General features: G+C 38.6%; 1 protein-coding gene and 1 pseudogene across 1 annotated transcript; both read right to left on the bottom strand.

Annotated features, from left to right (window-relative positions):
* Positions 1–456: 456 nt before the first annotated feature.
* LOC131821497 (olfactory receptor 52D1-like) lies at positions 457–1,407 on the bottom strand. The gene has a single exon (XM_059157646.1). It carries the CDS (start codon positions 1,405–1,407, stop codon positions 457–459), a length of 951 nt encoding a protein of 316 aa, XP_059013629.1.
* A 10,685-nt stretch (positions 1,408–12,092) lies between these two features.
* Positions 12,093–13,041, bottom strand: LOC131821489 (olfactory receptor 52H1-like; annotated as a pseudogene).
* Positions 13,042–20,539: the final 7,498 nt, after the last annotated feature.

Below are 20,539 nucleotides of genomic sequence, written 5' to 3'. Positions count from 1 at the left end.
CTAAGGTTGACACTGTTACTGCAAACAGTCTTGGTCTAAGAAAGTGCTGGCAGTCAATCAATCAGTGTGGATGTGTGTGTCATTCTCAATTTCTTGAAGCTATACGTGAGTAAGTCTTTTTTGATCCCTTTTCTTCTTTCCAGGGCTGGGTTTTCTGAAAATAGAGTAACTTACTGGTTCTTACTGTCAAAAGTACTACTACCATGCCTCCTGATGTGTTCCTTCAAAGATTCAAAACCTACAGCCACATGATGAGCCACATAATAGCCTAACAGGAAAATAGTATTCTGCAGATTCAGCAAGTATAAATGTGTTATTCTAAACACTTCAAACTCTTTCAGATAATACGTGATACTGGCTTGCTAGAATTACCAGAAACCGAAATCTCTAGCTCAAGGAAGGTGACAGATTAATTGTAACTTTTACCACTGATTTTGGGGTACACAGAAAGTCTAGCTACCTCCTTCCCATAAAAAAGCCAAATACTCTCAGGCGGATCTGTTTGGTATTAATGCCATAGACCAGGGGGTTGAGAACAGGAGGCACAAGGAGATAGAGATTTGCAAGTACAATGTGGATGTGAGGAGGTACTTGGTGGCCAAAGCGGTGGGTGAAAAAGGAAAAAAAGGCAGGGACATAGAAAATAAGAATCACACAGATGTGGGCTCCACAAGTGCTAAATGCTCGGAATTGGGCATCCTTGGAGGGCAGGCGCAGCACAGCCCGCAGGATCAGGCCATAGGAGGTGGCAATGAGGACCACATCCATGCCAGTGACTGAAAGTGCCACCGTGAGACCATAAATGGTGTTGGGCTTGATGCTGGCACAAGCCAGCTTGGCAATGCCCATGTGCTCACAATAGGTGTGGGGGATGATGTGATGTCCACAGAAGGGCAAGCGTTCGATGAGGATGACAAAGGGAAAAACAAAGAGGAGGGCACGGACCACACATGCCAGACCAATCTTCCCAATCACTGCGGCATTGAGGATGGAAGTGTAATGAAGTGGTCGGCAGATAGCCACATAGCGGTCAAAAGCCATGGCCAGTAGAACAGCTGACTCTGTGGCAAAGACAGTGTGAACAAAAAACATCTGAGTGAGACAGCCATGGTAGGAAATTATGTGGGACCTAAGCCAGAAGATTGTTAGCATTTTGGGCAACGTGGTGGAACAGAGAATCAGGTCAGTGATAGAAAGTAGGCACAGGAAGAGGTACATTGGCTCATGCAGAGTTCTATCTGTCATGATGATATAGATGATGGTTCCATTGCCAATGAGAGCAAGGATATACATGGAGCAGAAGGGGATGGCAGCCCACGTGTGCTGGTCTTGCATCCCAGGGATTCCAAGTAGAATAAATGTGGAAGGATGGAAGGCAGTGTCATTGGTGACCAATGCAGAAAGCATAATGATGAAGAGAACACACGGCTTTGTCTTCCTGAAAGTGGTTAGAAAATGAAATGGATCATCCTAGATGTCACTTATTCCTCCCACATAACCATTCAGTTTTTTGCCTCTCTTTCATTCCCAGCAGTTCTACTCCAATTCATGCTTTCCTCATTTCTTGCCTGGGGTATTAAAATAGCTTTGTAACTAATATGCCTATTTCTAGGTTTTCCATCTTTCAGTGAAGACTCTACATTGCTAGGAAATATTTTATCATGTGAAATTCATTAACAATAACACAAATATAACCTTTTTTATTGTATGCTACTCAGAATCCTTTGTATTGACCTCCTCTTGTCTACACTCCACCACTTCCCATTATGTTCTAGTTCCTGGGACATTGGAAATAGTCCAGTCCAGATTCTCTTGCTCTCTCACTTCTGATTGGCATTGACCATAAGAAACACCAACAGAGGATTAAAGGCAGGTGAGGGATTTATTCCTTCAACTCCCTCCCCAAAGGATTGCTGCAAGCTGGTTTTATCTCTCTAAATATCCTTCTCTGGCCTTGGTTTCTTCTTATAACCATGTCTTCCTCTTGTCCCCTCAGTCCAAGGGATGACAACAGAGCCTCCTGTCACTAATCCAGGAACTTCACAAACACTAGTGACTTCCCTACCCTTATCTACCCTACCCTTACCTAATACAGAAAATGGTTTCTGTATTAAACGGCCCTGAATGTTCCTAATGTAACTGTGAGCTCCATTTTCTCCTAGGACCTTTTTTTTTTTTCTTTATTAACTTCAGTAACCCACTTATAGTACATCGTTAGTTTTTGATATCGTGTTCAATGATTCATTAGTTGCATATAACACCCATTGCTCATCACAACACATGCCCTCCTTAATACCCATCACCCTATTACCCTCTCTCCCCACCCCCTCCCCTCTGAAACCCTCAGTTTGTTTGCCAGAGTCCATAGTCTCTCACGGTTTGTATCTCTCTCTGATTTCTCTCCCTTCAACAGATGAATGGATAAAGAAGTTGTGGTACACATAGACAATGGAATATTATTCAACCATCCTGCTAGGATCTTGATATGGCATGCAAAGCTCTTGCTTTTGCTCTTTCCCATCTACCTTAGATTGTTTACAATCCTACTCCACCACATACTTCATGTTCCAGGCATGGAACATGTTTTATCACATCTGTGTGCTTTTTTACATGCTGCCTTTTGGGGGCACAGAATAGCTATTCCCCTTGGTCACCTGGCAAACCACTATTTAACAGACTCTCAAAATCCACATGACTATGTTCCCCTCTATGATCATGGCCCTTCTATGATCCCTGCTGCTGTGGTGAGACAGTCCTACATCTTCAGCATACCTCCCTTAAGAAATATAAACTGCTTTCTGAATGTGTATGTCTCCTGCCCCATAGTGTATGTGTATCTTACATACATTACGAAATTTGAGTCTCATTTTTTCTACAATTGACATTAATGCCTTACATACATAAGACCAAAAAACAGCATTTAATTGGGAAATGGATAAAATGTTGAACACAACAAATGAATTTAACAGACTTTTTTTAAGTGATCACAATTGAAAAACTGTGTTTCTTTGGCTCAGACAAGCTCTTTTCTCACCAGATCCCCATCATGTTCTTTTCACTCAATGTACTCTAGAATGTGCTCCTATTTAGTTCTTCAATACATTTATAGTCTAATCTAATCTACGGATATAATACATTTCTATCTGCTTTCTTGATTGGCCACATGATTTAGTTGGATTATAAGATATATCTGACTTAGTGTGTTTTGTTTGCCTTAAAGTATGAGCCCTGATACAAATGGCCAGGCCACGAGCCTCACAGGTGTGTGAGTGAAGCATGCCCCGAAGTCTCCAAGTGAAGCATGCCATAGGAAGGGAAGTAGAAAGTCCCAGACCAGGGGCTCACAGGTGACTTAAGTAAAAGAAGGTTTTGGGGAGTGACTGAACTATAGATTGAAATTATGACAACAGCCAAGCAGAAAAGAGTGAGGGAGGCATCTTTCACTGGAGTCATCTTGCTTTGAGAGATCCTTGTAGGTGAAGTCAGAGTCATAATTCCTAACTATAAACATTTCAATAAATTAATAATAATAATAATAATAATAATGAAATAATAAACAATAAACATTTCAATGTCCATCTTGGAAAGTATAAATTGTTTTAATTCTATCCAGAGAATACCTGTGGTTTTTAAACAATAGAAAAATTAATGAAATATAATCTTTCACCTATCTGGGAAATCAGTTACAAAACGTGTATAGTTCAATAATTTTATGATGCTTAGCTCCCATATCTGATATCCTCAGAAGCAGTCATCTGGAAGAGGCTTGTACAAATCAAATGGCAGAAATTGTATGCTTTCTTGGGGCACTCATTTTCAATGTCCGGACCTCTGACTCTGAGAGTATTTCTCCTTTCCTTAAGTCTATATATATAAACAATCTACATCAGACAAGCACTATTCCTCTTCAGTGTCTCAGGTTTCCAATTTTATGAAATTAATATTTCTATTAATACTTATATTACTATTTCTATTAATATTAATATTAAAGTTTTTTAAGTTGCTCTTTCAGTTTATTACTTTGTCAAAAGCGCATTACTAACAGCCTACTATGTACAGACACTTTTATAGATGTTTTGTTCATACTAAATAGTAAGAATATGCATAATCCATGTTACACTGGGCTTGCTAACAAGAAGACATAATTAATCAAGTAATCTCCAATATACATGTGGAAATTCTATGCTGATGTATGCTATGAAGAAAAGATATATAAGCCATTCTTATTTGAGAAAGCTTCACAAAGGAAATAAAATTTAGTGTCCTAATCTGAGTCTCCCTCAAATGCTTCAGACAACTCTTGTGTTAACTCATTTCCTAAGATTGTCACCCTCTTTATGTAGCCTGGAAAATAAGAGATCAGAGACTGAATTGAGACTGCTTGGGTTCAAAATCTGGCCTGATTGCAGTTACTTGTTAGGTGTCTTATTCCCCTCTGTTCTCAGTTTGCTAATATAAAATGCAGATGATAATTCTTACTTCATAAGGTTGTCAGGGAATTGAGAAAAATCACAGAAAACATCTCATAAAACAGTTTCTATAATTTAAGAAGCATGTGGTATAATACAGATATTTCTCATATTTTTGCACGTCTCAGTTCATTGGTCTGTGTACTTGCCTGTCAGAAGAAGAAACGTCATTTAGTTCCTCAAGTTGAAAGACATATTGACTTCTCTTGAGTCTGTAATCCAAGGGTGAAGGCACTGTGATTTCATCCACTTTTAAGTTAAGATCTTCAGAGATATCCCAGATGACTTCTCATGTAACTGGGTTTGGTGGACTCTCCTGAGATCTGAGATAGAATCGCTCCTCCATGACCCCAATCCCATCAATATGATGATGTCATTGTGTTCCCCTCATTAAACTCCTTCGGAACAGAGAAAAAATTGTGGTATTTGGGATCCTTCAGTACAATAGGAATGAACATGTTCCGTACTGCCACTAAGAGACAGCAAAGATGAAGAAAATTTTGTATCTTATTTGAGTGAAAGGAAGAATTTCTATTAGGCTGTTAAGTAAGACAGTCATCTGGTTTTGTCCCGAAAAAGACAATAGAAGCTGGAGATACTGAAGCAGAGATTCCTGGTTTGGTGGGCTTCTAAGATTCCTGCATGTGAAATTACTGGAAAGAATTAGAGAATTTGATTGAAATTTGGGTGATAGCTGTAGTTGGACCCTGGTGAGGTTGGAAATCAGATGAGTTTGCTGATCCCCTAGGCTTTCTGAGGGCACTGTGAGGATTTTAGGTACTCAAGCACAAGATTACTTTCTAATCAATAGGTGGTAAATAGATCATAGATAGATAGATGACAGATAGATAGATGGATGAGAGTTAGATAATAGATTCACTCCTGCCAAGGTGATATGAGTGAGAACAAAATGCAGTTAGTGTCAAGAAATTCTGAATTCATCATTGATTTAAGAAAGGCTGTCCCCAGAAATTTATCTGAATTGCTTGCCTTGAGCCCATAAAGGAAACAGCAAGAGACTAAAATCTCTAACTGCAACATAAAGGACTGAAGCACAAAGAAAAGATGGAGTATAGGCAATTAGGCTATGCAAACACCTGAGGAATTAAAGGAACCATACCTTTAATAATGGACTCAGGGGACAATCAGAGTGACCAAGGACATTAATAACTTTGTATGATTATCTTCCTTCTGTATTTTCCCCTACTGCTCCTCCTGGCTTTACAGAATTGTCCTCAACCTTATGTTGTTAGTCCATTTCATCCATTTAACACTCACCCCAGCCTTGGTGGTTAACCATACTGGAAAAATCTTGATCCAGCACAAGTAACATAGCTCCTGGATGTATGATTTGGTCTTATTTATCTCCACCTTCTGAAGGCTTCTTTGACCCAGGGAGGCTATGGTGTGGCTCAGAGCACCAAAGGTCCTAGCTGTTAAAAGGAGTGGTGAATTAGCAAATAAGATCCCTGGGGAGACTGGCACATATAGCCAGTCATATCAGAGTCTTCTCATAAAGGATGGATATTTTTTAAGGCAGGAGAAATGTCATCACTATCCTATAGTAAGTTAATATCTGCCCAGCTCTCAAACAAACAAACAAACAACAACAACAACAACAAAATATGTAGCTGTACTGTGTCAAATGCTTGCGGTGGTGGGGAGTTAGGAAGAAAGGAGGTGACACAGGATGAGGATAGACTGGGAAGAGATATACCTTGAGTTAGATTTTGCATGGCTTCCTTTCCAATTCCTGGTTAATTCAATACCACATATTACCTGCCCTCAAGAAAACAATCTCAAGATTGTTCTCTTGTTTTCAAACAAGAAAACAATTACCACTCTAATTCATCTGAATTTCTCCACATTGACCTTGAGCTGGAGTCTTTATTTCCCTTAAACAGTTTATGACTTTGTTAGGGTAATTATTTGTCTTTTCTCCTTCGTCTAATTAGGTAAGAAGATAAGCTACTGATCCAAAGATCCAACATTCTTCTCCTATAACACACTGAGGTAATGGTAATGACATGGTGGCCCTTTAAATTGTACCTCAATATTCTCCTTCACTCGGGCCAAGTATCTAAGTACCTACAGAAGAAAGGTGCAAAATTAGAAGTGGAAATGATTGGGTTGGGAGAGACTCTTACAAATTACAATAGCATTTCCTCCCAGGACTGGATTGTCATCTGGAACTACCCAAGACTAGGGTATATCTGAGCCATGGGAAGATAGATTTCTAAGGAAGAGTGGACAAAGTGGACTCAGATTCACTTCAATGGTACTCACCAGGCAGATCTCATAGAACTGTAAACATCTTAGTTATCCCTCCCCTCCCTCCCTCATTCCAACCCTAAACATCTGACTCATGGTACTGAACGAGAAGTACATATTCAGAGCACAATTATATTTAACATTTCTCTGTGAATCCTTTCATGCAAGTTGGTGTGTAAATTAGTTCAAGATTTTTAGAAAGCGATTCAGAAGTATAAAAACATACATAATCTAGTGCAACTCATAGAGTTTATACTCTATATTAGAATTTATATTCTATATTTATATAAACTCTATAATATAGAGTTTATATTCTATAGAAAATAAAAGAAATTAAAATGAAAGAGATATAGATTTGAATCCCAGGTCTGACATTTACTAGCTGAGAAATTTTGAATAGATTGCAATGGGCAGAGGAGCTGCAGGAGGCCATGGACAGAGGCATGGATACTGAGGCAATAAGGACATTTCACTAATTGGTAGTGGGACAGTAATGGCTCTGGACTGGTGCGGATCTGTAGGCACCAGTGATGGCAGCCTGAGGGTCTTCAGAAATGACTGAAAGTTACCCACTTGCGGGAGGAAGGTGGGCTTTGTTACTGGGAGGTAGATAGTCCCAATGTCTAAGCAAAGCTAGTGAGATCCACGTATACACATACCAGTGGTGAGGAAATTTTTTTTTCAAGAAACTAAATTTAGTAAAGGTGGGTAAACAAGTGCATAGCATTTAAAATGTAATCCACTCCCCAAATTGGGCCTTTCCCAAGCCTTAAGGTTTAGGGATTGGGAATGTGGATTTTGAGACTGGATTGTATGGGTTAAATCCCAGGTCCTCCATTTACTAGCTGTATGAATTTGGGCAAAGTAAGACCTTCTCTGAGCCTCAGTTTTTCATCTACAAAATGGGGATATTGCAATAATATTATTATATTAATTATATTATATTAAAAATAAGATAATAGCACTTGATACAGAGGATCCTTAGCAGAATTAAATAGGATAACGGTGCTTGTTGCTCTGTCGGGGACCAGGCAAGGCCTGAGAGGTTCTACATCACTGAGATGCCCTAACTCCAGATATTGAATGTTGGCAGGACCAAACAGCATATAGATCCATTAAACTGCCCAAGCCACTCACACAGCCCAAGGAAGCAGCTACTTGCTGGGGGATCTTAGGGCCTGAGGGAGGCAAAAACCCAATAACCCCAAAACAAAACCATAAAAACGAGTACAAAAATAAATGGAGAAATGTGATATGATTGCCATGAATTATAAAACTCGGGTGCATATACACCAGCTTGCACAGAGAAGTCCCAATTTGTTTCTGTTGTCTAAGTGAAATTATGTTTCCCTATCATTATCAAGTTACTGTGGTCTCTTTATAACTAAAAAGACATTCTTAGTTCAGCAATGCTGAATTTAAATAACATGAGTCAGCTTATTTACAATTTTTACTCCCTACCTGCAGACATAGAGTGAGAAGTTAGATTTAGAAATCAATTACTGGAAAAGCACAGTGAAGTATATGTGGTTCTGGGTGTGGGTGTGTTGCAAAAAGATGGTGAAAGGAGAGAAATAATTTGTATTCGACAGTAATTCTAAGAATGAATCATAAAATTAAGGCTGGTAAAGAGGAGAGAAAAAGGAGAAGAATGGGGAAATGTGAGAAGATAATAAGATCAACTCATTATAAATGCATTGAAAAGGTAGAGAGATTATTGAACTGGGATTCACGAGAGTGAAAATAGATGGTAATGGGTCAGGAACTGAATGCCTAAAATTCAGATTATTATAATTTGCGTGAATTTGTGGAAACACACATTCTATGGTATTTATAAGGAATGAAGTAGTTGAGGTAGGATGGTCAAGATCTTTAGAGAAAAATTCAGAGTACTGAGAGTCAGGTTCTTCCAATTATTTATTATGGCATAACCAACTACCCCCAAAAGTAGTGGTTTCATTCAATTTATTATTATTTCATGATTCTGTAGATCTCCTGGGATCACACATGCAGTTGTTTGGGGTCTCTCCTTCTCCCTCTTTCTCTCCTGAGGCTGCAGTCAGATTGTGGATGGAGATGCAGTTCATTCTAAGCAACTGATGCAGTTCATTCCAGCTGGTAACTAGTAGCTCAGCCAGGCTGTTAAGCACATAAACTCTACGTGCAGTCTGGGATTCTCATGGGATGGTGGCTGTGTTCTGGGAAGAGTGTCCAAAAATGCAAGTATCTACCCAAGGACACCAATGAAGAAGATGTAAGGGTTCTTATAACCCACTCTTGGATATCCTGAAATGTCACATCTATCACATCCGTTTTTTCAAACTCATCACCAGCAACAGGGCACCCTAGGCCATAATAACACAGATCTCCTTTTACATACAAAAACAGTCACAAAACAAAACAAAAATAAAAACAAAATACGTTCACCTCTGCCCTAAGATTCCCAAGGTTTCATTCCTATTATGCAACTAGTTCAAAAATCCAGGATCTCAACTTCTTTAGCAGGGCATTTGTGAATAGGGCTCCTTCAGTTCAGTTCCTTGTATGCAGATCCCTGAACGCAGTTCCTTTCAATCTGAAGACCTAAGAAGTCAAGAAATAAGAAAAAAACCTGCCATCTACACAGCCAACACACTCTGGTGATGCTGAGATAGAGAGCTGCAACTGATCCTCATATGTAAAATATTGGGAGAGTCACATTACGGTCACTAGTCCATTATGGTTTCTAAAAATCCAGGAGGAGGTTAATACTACTGGTTTCTTAACAAAGACCCAATCCTACTCCTACTCCCAGGGAATGATTTTCCATAGCTTTTATTTAACCTATGGGCAATTGGCTTTATACTCTCTGTCATCTTTGCTGCCCATTAAGTAGTAGCCTGTGTTTACCTCTTGAGTATTTTTCTTCACCTGCTTCCTGCCTAGTGAAGTTGGAGACCCAAAAGCCTTTTTTCATTTTGCATTAACTGTCCCTTTTATTCGAAGCTGATGGTGCTTACCTCTGTAACTTTCTCATAAAAACTGTAGTTATTTATGAATCCTTTAGGGTTTATTCCTTTAGACAAAAAAAGTACCCCCAAATATTTCCCAGTTTGCCCCCTGTCTGATTTTGCCTGAAAAGTTATGGTTCTCTGGGAAAATAGCCTTAAGATTCCTAGAAGTTTCTTATCTAATTGAAAAAAATTAAATAGGCATACCCTTAAATATTTTTCTATTCTTAGCAAAGGATTTTATAGTCTCCTCCTAGAAATGGTATTATCCCGTGAGGACATATTTTTCTATTTGAGAGTCTTTTGTCATTTGGAGAGGCTTGGGGAAGATTTATGTTTCATTTGATTTTAGCCAGCCATGACTCCTTTGCATTTACTCCAATTTATGCTGGAACACTGAAAAATTTCACTTTAGCTTACATCTATCTGTACTTGTCATCTGTAGCATAAAAATAATGTTGATATTTTCGGTAGTCAGCTTCAAGATCTCCTTGGCCAAATGCATCAATTAATTAGGCCTATTTTCTGCTTTCCAAGTTATGGTATTTTTTTTTTAATTTATTTATTTATTTATTTGCCAGAGAGAGCGCACAAACAGAGGAAATGACAGGCAGAGGGAGAGAAAGAAGCAGGCTCCCGTTGAGCAGAGAGCCCGATGTGGGACTCGATCCCAGGACCCTGGGAGCATGACCTGAGCTAAAGGCAGAGGCTTAACCCTCTGAGCCACCAAGGTGCCCCTCCAAGTTATGGTATTTTAAAACTTCTGATACCTAGCACCTATACCTTTTTCTCCAGCCTCAAATAACAATTTCCTCACTGTCATTGGCCTCTTTTAGGCCCTCTCAGCTTTTGCTTGCTGTCTATGCCAAAGCTAATGCTACATGTTTTAGGTTTTGCTATACCAGCACCGAAGTTCTGCATCATTTACCTATTGCTGCATAAAACCATTCCCAAGTTTATTAGCTTAAAACAGTAAATTATTACTTCATGTGGTTCTATGACTAAGGTTCGTTTGGTTGAGTAGTTCTCTCTTTGAGTCCCTAATACATTACCAAGAGATGCCAACTGAGCCTACAGATACCTGAAGGTATTTTACCCACATGACTGGTAGTTGTTGCAGACTGGTGGCTGAGATCTCAACTGGAGTCGTTGCCCAGAATATTTAGACATGGCTTTCCCATTTGCTCGGGATTCTTGTAGCTCAGTATTTGGGTTCTAAGACAGACCATACCAAGATAAATCATTTCAAAAGACCCAAATGGAAGCTGCAAAGATTTTTGTGGTCTAACCTCAGAAGGCTCAGAATGTCACTTTCACTGAATTCTGTTTATCAAGGAGCCGCTACGTTTAACCCAGATCCAAGACAAGTAGAATTGGACTCCAACTGTAACGTGGGAATGGCAAGCTCACACTGCAGAAGCATGGGTTATGAAATATAGTACTGTGGCTATCTTTAGAGGCTACCACACAAAGTTATTAATGGGTCATCTCTGCGTTCATTAAAATCATCATGAGAAGAATTTTTTGTGCCAGAAGTGAAATCCTTCAAAGACTATAATAAGACAGAAAATTGATAATATATTTTGATGATATGATATTTACAGTTATGGAATTTTAAGATGGATCACTAATACTAAGCAAGAGGCAATTATGGGGAGCATGAAAGACACCTATCTTACTTCCAAGCTAGGAAATTACTAGAAGAACCAAGTATATGGGTATTTCAAAGGACCAGGACTTTTCACATTTGGAAGGATCCAGAATTTCTTAGGTGTCAGAATCACCTAGAGAGCTGTTAAAGAACACAGAAATCCATTGAAGTAGGATAGAACCTGGGACTTCGCATTCCTACCAAATCCCCCAGGTGATTTTGGTACCTATCTATGTTTGAGAACCAGGCTTTTCGATGATTAATCTTCCTGGATGATTCCTAAGGATGGTAATCATTTGCTGTTAGCTTTACCATCTTTCATATGGAACGTATCCAACAAAGATAGCTCAAATTGTTGGACCCTTAGTTATCTCTTTTAACCTGTTAATTAAGAATAATATTCTATTTTTTTCCACATTATATACAATCAATATTCTATCCCATAAATCTTGGAAATCTATCTCAAAATGAGATAGAAATTTCCATGTGATCTATGTTTTCAAGCAGACATATCTTCTTCAACTTATTTTATTGCATTTCTCGACATCTAGCTCCTTACTTTATCTTACAGATTCCAACAGCACATGGAGGACTTTTAGGATTTCATATGTATTTAAATCACCATTACAGATATTTTAGCTGTAAAAAAATGAAATGCATTCCAAAGTCAATATAGTTACCTGTTTCCTTTCCCAAGCTCTCAGTCTCATGTCACTGGTTCCCTTTAAGGAAGAGGAGTAGGATGATTTTTTCCCAAATCTGCTTGGTCTTCACCCCATAGATGATTGGATTGAGTGCAGGAGGGATGGCTACATGGAGGTTGGCAGCCAGTATATGGAAGGAGTGCAGAATTTTGTGACAAAATGATGGGTGAGAACAGAGAACAGGACTGGTGTGTAGAACATAAGAATGACACAAACATGGGAACCACACGTGTTGAGAGATTTCTGACGGGCATCGTGGGATGGAAGGTTAAAGATGGCATGAAGGATGAGACTGTAGGAGATGCCAATAAGGATCAGGTCTGATGTAACAGTCAGTATAGGTACAGCAAAGCCATACCAGATGTTGATGGAGATGTCTGCATAGGCGAGTTGTGCAACACCTATGTGCTCACAGTATGTGTGCGGTATGATGGGAGTTCGGCAAAAAGAGAGTCGCTTTAATAGGAACACACATGGGAAGATGATCAAAAAGCTTCTGCCAACAATAGCCATTACAATCTTAGTAATACTCTGACAGGTGAGAATAGTGGTGTATCTTAGGGGGAAGCAAATAGCAACATAGTGATCAAATGCCATAGCCAGCAGAATGGCAGAATCCATGGCAAAGCTGTAGTGGAGAAAGAACATCTGAGTAAGACAGGCAGGAAAGGTGATTTTCTGAGGACCCAGCCAGAAGATGCTGAATGTTTGGGTACACATGTATTAGACAGGATGATATCTGTAGCAGCCAGCATGAAGAGGAAAAAGAACATGGGCTCATGAAGGCTACGCTCCATGGAAATAAGGTAGAGAAGGACACTATTGCCTGCAAGACCCGCAAGGTAAATAATAAAGAAGAGAATCCCAATCCAGACATGGAACTCCTCCAGCCCTGGGATTCCCAGCAGGATGAAGGGGCCCAGATTGAAGCTGCTCAAGTTGAATGAGGCCACCATGGTCTTGGACTGGATATGTCTCATAGACTGAAAATAAAAATATCATGGCTTATTGTTACAGTGATCTACAGATAACCCTCTAAGCCTTCTTCAATATTATCCCCCACTTTCAGCTCTGTAAAGTGATACACTATCACTTGTCTCTTCTCTTTACTAATAAATACCTGACAAAGTTGTCATTACAATTTTCAGTCAGAATACAAATGATATCAAAATAATTTTTTCCCAGAGATACAAATCACATAACTCCTGGCATATAATTTTAGACCTGCCCAGTTAACAGCAGCCCAGGAGGTTTTCTAGGAAAATAAGTGTCCAAAATACGGTTAGATTGAGAGACAATGACTAGTTAGGGATTTGGAACAAAGCTCGATGTAAAGTCCCAGCACTCGTGACCTGGAATAACAGACCCGCTCCTGGGGGTCAGGGGTTAAACAAAGACATGCCCCATGTCTAACAACAAAGTAGACCATGCAGTCTCTCTTTTTTTTTTTCCTCCCTCTCTCTCTCTTTCTCCACAACAGAATGTCTGCCTTGGCTCTTATCAGATATTCTCAGGTTGGAAAATTTCTAAGAAAAGACACCCACCAAGAACTCACTATGTCAGATTGGTCTCAAGGAAAGATCAGAACCCTCCTCCCCTCACAGAAGATATCTCAGCAGGGGGAGCCCAGTCTCTGGATAAAGTTAGACCACAGCATTCTTTCCCCAGTCTAATCTATGTAACGACTCACTCTTGTGAGACTTCATTGAAACAGTTGTGTCCTTCCTACAAAATTCTTCTGTTTGTGACATGATACACAAATCTTTTTCTCCAACTTCAGTAGTCTCTCATTTTTCTTTCTACTTGTTCTTGAATATTGATACTCTATAGTGCTCTATCTATGTCTGCTGCTTTCTAGGTGAACAACCTCCACCTGGGTGATATCCCCAAATGCCATGACTTTGTGATTCCTATGTTTAAGATTCTGATGTTTATAGTTTTGAAGCTATTCTTCTCTCCTCAGGTTGAAACTAGTTACCCCATGCCTGCCATCTTCAAAATCTTCAAAATCCCACAGGTGTATCCAGTTCAGCATGTTCCAAACTCCCCTACTTCTCTTTCCATTGCTTCAAATCTGTTTCTCTTTTTATATTTCCCAACTCAGCAAATGATAGTATAACACGGTTCCTCAATTTGAATACCTTGAAATTATCTCAATTCTTCTTTCACAGGCAATCATCTCACTCACCTTCCAAACAAGCTCATGTTACAGGGGCTCATTCCCTAAGTATCTTCTTACATCCTCTTATTTCTATGCTTGCATTGGCTGCTCTCTCCCACAGGCTATCATCTCCCATCAAGACCTCTGCATTCTAATTCAGATGCACCAATTTGCCTTGAGCAATTAAAGGCAGATGTGATGTAAAATCTATTCCAACAAGAAAGAAGTGAAAAGTAGAAAGACTATAGTTTCAGATAGGAAGAAATGGCAAGACTGGCAGTCAGCAACAGAAAATATCCTCACTGCTCAAACCTAGGTGGAGTCCATTTCATTAAAAATAGAGTTACAGCAGAGGCCAATGTATAGAAAAGCCTCACCGAGGTTTCAGATCCAGAATTTTGGTTTCCTATTTACTGCCACAAAATCATGTATAGCCCATCTTGCCCATATCCCATATCCCCCATCACATATTCACCCAGAGAATATCTAAAGGAGGAAAGGAGGACAAAATGGAAATTGGAGGGACAAACTACTGCAGAGAAAAAATAATAAAACAGGAAACAATAAATTCCTTGGCAAAAGTAACACAATTAAAGATTAATCCAAATGGGAAATATGGAATTACATAAACATTTATTCAAAGTATTCTTACTGATCACTAAAACAAAGCCCTTTGATCAAGTGGAACGTTGACAATGAATATGAATAACGAAGTCATATTAGAAGAAATTCTAAAGTATAATACACATGTAGGATATTCTTAGTCTCATAAGTAATTAAACTCAATAAAAGATGAATGATGAGGCATATTATTTATCAATTAAGAAAGACTGCAAAAGACCAATGGCTTTATTGATAATATCTGTCCTGTGAAGGTTCTGAGGAAGTAGTTGTTGCAACTATTTTAGAAGGGTTTAATGTATAACATTCTTAGATAGTAATTTGCCAATGTGTATAAAAACATAAAAAAACATTAAAAACATATAAAAACATAAAACATAAAGAAACATTGCCCCAGAAGTTCCAAATATAGGAATGCTTCCAAATACACAGTTATTAAAAAAAAAAAAAAAAAAAAAGACACAAAGCTATTCACAGCATTGGACACCCGGGTAGCTCAGTGAGTTAAGCATCTGCCACTGGCTCAGGTCATGATCTGAGGTGCTGGGATCAAGCCCTGTGTTGGGCTCCCTGCTCACTGGGGAGTCTGCTTCTAGCTCTGCCCCCCCCCACCCTGCTCCTTCTGCCCCTGCTGGTGTGTTCTCTCTCATGCACATGCAGATGCTCTTTCTCTCAAATAAAGAAATTTTTATTACTCTCTAAATCTCTTTAAAATCTCTTTTAAAATCTCTTTAAAAATCCTTTAAAAATCTCTTTAAAAAGAGATTCATAGCAGCAAGATATTTAATATTAAATTTGATTGAAATAAGTATGAAAAATACAAATTGAAATGTTAGCACCAGTTTAATTTTTAATGAGGGAATGAGTTTAACATTTACGGTATGTTCATACAGTGGAAGAGTATATAGCTTTGAAAAAGAATGAGGTAAAGCTATGTGTATAGGAATCAAAAGATGACAAAATACTGCTGGCTTCTCCAGCACCCATACTGAAACTGGAATGATACAGAGAAGGTTACCTGAGATATAATTAAAGGGTAACATAATTCAGAATATTTTCTAAAAGTAAAAACTATGTAAAGAAAATGTCTTAAGTTATAATAAAAAGAGGGATTATGCCATTTATGAGTTAAAAATAAAATGGCATGATTAACTTGAATATATGTATTAAATGCATAAACACATAAAACAAATGAAACACATGAATAAATTACATAGTATACAGCTGGCTCAAGAATAAATATGCCAAAGAGCAGAATTTGTGGTCCTAAAATTGGCTACAATTTTTATAATACTATATGCAATTGGATGAATGAGGATCAGTGAGAAAATACTGGATAATCCCACAAGTAGCTTGAAAATTATTCACACCAAGTAAAATAAAATTCCTCAAGAATCAAAAAGATACATGTAAATTATTAAAACCACTAGCTTATATTAGAAGTGTATACACCTCGGGTGCCTGGGTGGCTCAGTGGGTTAAAGACTCTGCCTTTGGCTCAGGTCATGATCCTGGGATCCTGGGATCGAGACCCACATTGGGCTCTCTGCTCAGCAAGCAGCCTACTTCCTCCTCTCTCTCTCTCTGCCTGCCTTTCTGCCTACTTGTGATGTCTGTCTATCAAATAAATGAATAAAATCTTTTTTAAAAAGCTTTTAAAAATCCAGATAAAAAGACAAAAAAATTCTATTGACAAGGCAGATACGTTTTTAACAATAATGGTATTTTGAAATCAACTCTCATGCTCTGACAAAATGTAATGACATTCAGGAAAATATACATTAACAAACATGATTGATGAGAATCATAAAACCTAAATAAACCAATTTATGTAAAATTAAAAGGTGTCATAGATCTATCTCCCTCCATATTGTCCCCAAACTAGACAATTTTATCAAGTTTGCCTTATATTTAAAAAATAGGTAATTCATGTAGGATACAATTGATTTCTGAGCATTTAAGAAGCCTGAAAATATTCTAAGTTTATTTTAAAAGCCAGTAAAGCTATTTTGTGAAATCTAAATGTATTCATTTATTGGAACACTATTTATAAGACCTAATATGAACCCAGATGGAATAGGAACTCATTCTGCAAACAAAGAACCAAGTGTAATTACTGTAGTGAGGTAGAAAATGACAGCCTAAGTCAATGTAACAGAAGAGCCAAAGGGACATCAGGAAGATGAGAAGACAGAATTGGTAGGACTTGCCAGTTGATAGAAGGGTGATAGAGGAGTAGTAAAGGTAGGGAAACATCAATGAATTCTTCCATCTCTACAAACTTGAAGTCAGGTTTGTCTTATTTTATTTTGTTTTCTGGGCTTCTACTTTGTCTCCTCATTTTTTTTTTTATTTTAAGAATTTATTTATTAGAGTGAGTGAGAGAAAAAGAGCACAAGAGCACAAGAGAGCACAAGTAGGGGAAGAGCCAGAGGGAGAGGGAGAGGGAGAAGCAGACTCCCCACTAAGCAGGGAGCCAGACATGTGGCTCAATCCCAAGACCCAAATATCAAGTCCTGAGTCAAAAGCAGATGCTTTAACTCACTGAGCCACCTGGGCACCACCTGTCTCATGATTTTAGGGAATAATTTTTAAGATAACATGCCCATTTATTTACTATCTACTAAGGTAAGCAAATGAATTTTAACTTGAAGACACATTAGCTGGTTGTGGGAGTAGTATCCACATCGGTAATCTCTTGTTGTGTACTCTCACAACAAGAATTTGCAAGGAACTCATGGTTCTCTACCTAACACTATGGTATTACCGACACCCATGTAGTTCCTCAAAGTCACTTTAAAGACTTTCATTATTTTTCTTTTCTTTTTATTTTTTAATTTTTTATTTTTTATAAACATATTTTTTATCCCCAGGGGTACACGTCTGTGAATCACCAGGTTTACACACTTCACAGCACTCACGAAAGCACATACCCTCCCCAATGTCCATAATCCCACCCCCTTCTCCCAAACCCCCTCCCCCCAGCAACCCTCAGTTTGTTTTGTGAGAATAAGAGTCAGTTATGGTTTGTCTCCCTCCCAATCCCATATTGTTTCATTTATTCTTCTCTTACCCACTTAAGCCCCCATGTTGCATCACCACTTCCTCATATCAGGGAGATCATATGATAACAGTTAACAAAACAAAAAGACAACTGACAGAATGGGAGAAGATATTTGCAAACGACATATCAGATAAAGGACTAGTGTCCAGAATCTATAAAGAACTTAGCAAACTCAACACCCAAAGAACAAATAATCCAATCAAGAAATGGGCAGAGGACATGAACAGACATTTCTGCAAAGAAGACATCCAGATGGCCAACAGACACATGAAAAAGTTCTCCATATCACTCGGCATCAGGGAAATACAAATCAAAACCACAATGAGATATTACCTCACACCAGTCAGAATGGCTAAAATCAACAAGTCAGGAAATGACAGATGCTGGCGAGGATGCGGAGAAAGGGGGACCCTCCTACACTGTTGGTGGGAATGCAAGCTGGTGCAACCACTCTGGAAAACAGCATGGAGGTTCCTCAAAATGTTGAAAATAGAACTGCCCTATGACCCAGCAATTGCACTATTGGGTATTTACCCAAAAGATAAAAACGTAGTGATCCAAAGGGGCATGTGCACCCGAATGTTTATAGCAGCAATGTCCACAATAGCCAAACTATGGAAAGAACCTAGCTGTCCATCAACAGATGAATGGATCAAGAAGATGTGGTATATATACACAATGGAATACTATGCATCCATCAAAAGAAATGAAATCTTGCCATTTGCAACAACATGGATGGAACTAGAGCATATCATGCTTAGTGAAATAAGTCAAGCAGAGAAAGACTTTCATTATTTTTCAATAGTTTTCCTTCTCCAGTTATAAACAAGTATTATATTAACTAACACCAGGCACCACGTGAGACGATAAAAGTGGAAGAAGCCAGAAAGCTTCTCGCATATCAAAAGGGAGATAACTTTAGTCCACTGACTACATCACACACACCTCCCATGTAATCTTCAGCTCTGGAAAATATGCTTGTCTGATTCCTTTTCCTCCTACATTTGGCCCTTGACGTTTCTTCAGTTTGGCCCACTTTCTTTCTTTCTCCAGCTAACTCTCTCATGTTCAGCACATGGCAAGCTTTCCTGAACAATATCCAAATTAGGTAACGTTCCCAGGTACACTCCTGGCACTCCATATTATCCGATCAGAGGACTTACCACACTATTTTCATTTTACTTTACTTAGCTTTCTCACTTAAGAAGTGGTAAACTTTAAGAGGATAGATATCGTGTCAGCTTATTTCACGGTTCTATCCCTGGAACGGTATCTGTCACAGAGTCTTCAATAAGTTCTTGTTGAGTAAATGCATGGCAGAGGGTCCAATGGACTTCACACTAATGAACTTGATCATCCAAATAGTGCTGTGAATACCTTATCATTCACCCACCTCTCCCTCAGTCTTATATCCTCACGGCCTACCATAATAACACAAGCTAGGCTCCTCCACCTAAATACTGGATAATTAAAGACCTGGAAAAGCATGAAATGTTGCTTCCTATATTTAAATACTTCCAAACCAGATGAAGCTCCCACCAAACAAACCGAAGCCATCCACTGACACTGCAAGCTACCAAAAGATGGTTTGGAAGGAAGGATGCAGCTAGATGTGGGAAACTTCAGAACTTTCCTCACCTACCTCCAAAGTCCTATATGTAGAAGGTTTGTGGCTTTACATATCCTGTCATGAAACTTCTTAGGTATCGCTTACTACACATTCTCTTTAATCTAATAGTATCAGTATTCTTTGATTATAGATTACTGAATAGGATTTTACATTAAGCAAGCATTCTACTCCCATCCTATTTACTGGTCTCTGATTGATTGTTGAGCCTTTTTCTCCTCCCTCCTAAGGCTAGGAATATGGCAATGACACTCCCAATATCTCTACCTACTCCATCTCCTCCAGCACTAAACAAAGAAAGGACAGGTCTTTCAGTAATATCTTAGTTACCAAGCATTATAATCCATACCTTGACTTTATTTCTCTTTTTTGTGTTAAATGTGTCTATGTGCATATCTTTCTTCTGCCCCATTGTAGAGAAAAGAATATCCATGTTTGGTTCATGGGTCACAAAAGGACTATTTTATGACCCATTCCAAAAGCAACTGTTCAACTTCATTTTGGATTTGTGTCTTGCTATGGTATATAGGGTGGGTGGATATCTTAGTGTTTGCCCACATCATCCCAAAGGACAACAGGACACTCATTCATAAATGCATCCACAAATATAAACCCATGCTTACACATACAAGATAAACTTAAAAAAATAAAAACTCTGAGATAGCATATGAAATTTCAATCTCCATGTGTCTGGCCCCCGTCTGAAATGGCCAATTCTATATCTATCATGACCACTTATGTTTGTTTGCTTGTCTTTTTATACATCCATAGCATTTCTGATCTTTAGAAAAATCATAGAAACATCTTAGGAATATATGTGGTAGGGGCTCAGAATTAAGCTCCTAATAAATACCTCTCTTTCACACCATTCTTTTTGCATGAGTGTAAGCTTTATAATCTATCTGTGGAATTCTAATCTTGTCCTTTCTTCTTTCTTGGAGCCCCTTCTTTCCCCACCTGCCTCTTTCCTCCTCACCAGCT

This window comes from Mustela lutreola, chromosome 1 (genome assembly GCF_030435805.1).
Source record: "Mustela lutreola isolate mMusLut2 chromosome 1, mMusLut2.pri, whole genome shotgun sequence".
Classification (NCBI taxonomy): domain Eukaryota; kingdom Metazoa; phylum Chordata; class Mammalia; order Carnivora; family Mustelidae; genus Mustela; species Mustela lutreola.
Note: the sequence above shows the minus strand (reverse complement) of the source record. Positions and strands in the feature narration are given on the sequence as shown.

What these genes read in the sequence shown, in the direction of transcription:
- LOC131821497 (XM_059157646.1), bottom strand. Translation starts at nt 1,407, where the DNA reads ATGCTTTCTGCATTGGTCACCAATGACACTGCCTTCCATCCTTCCACA.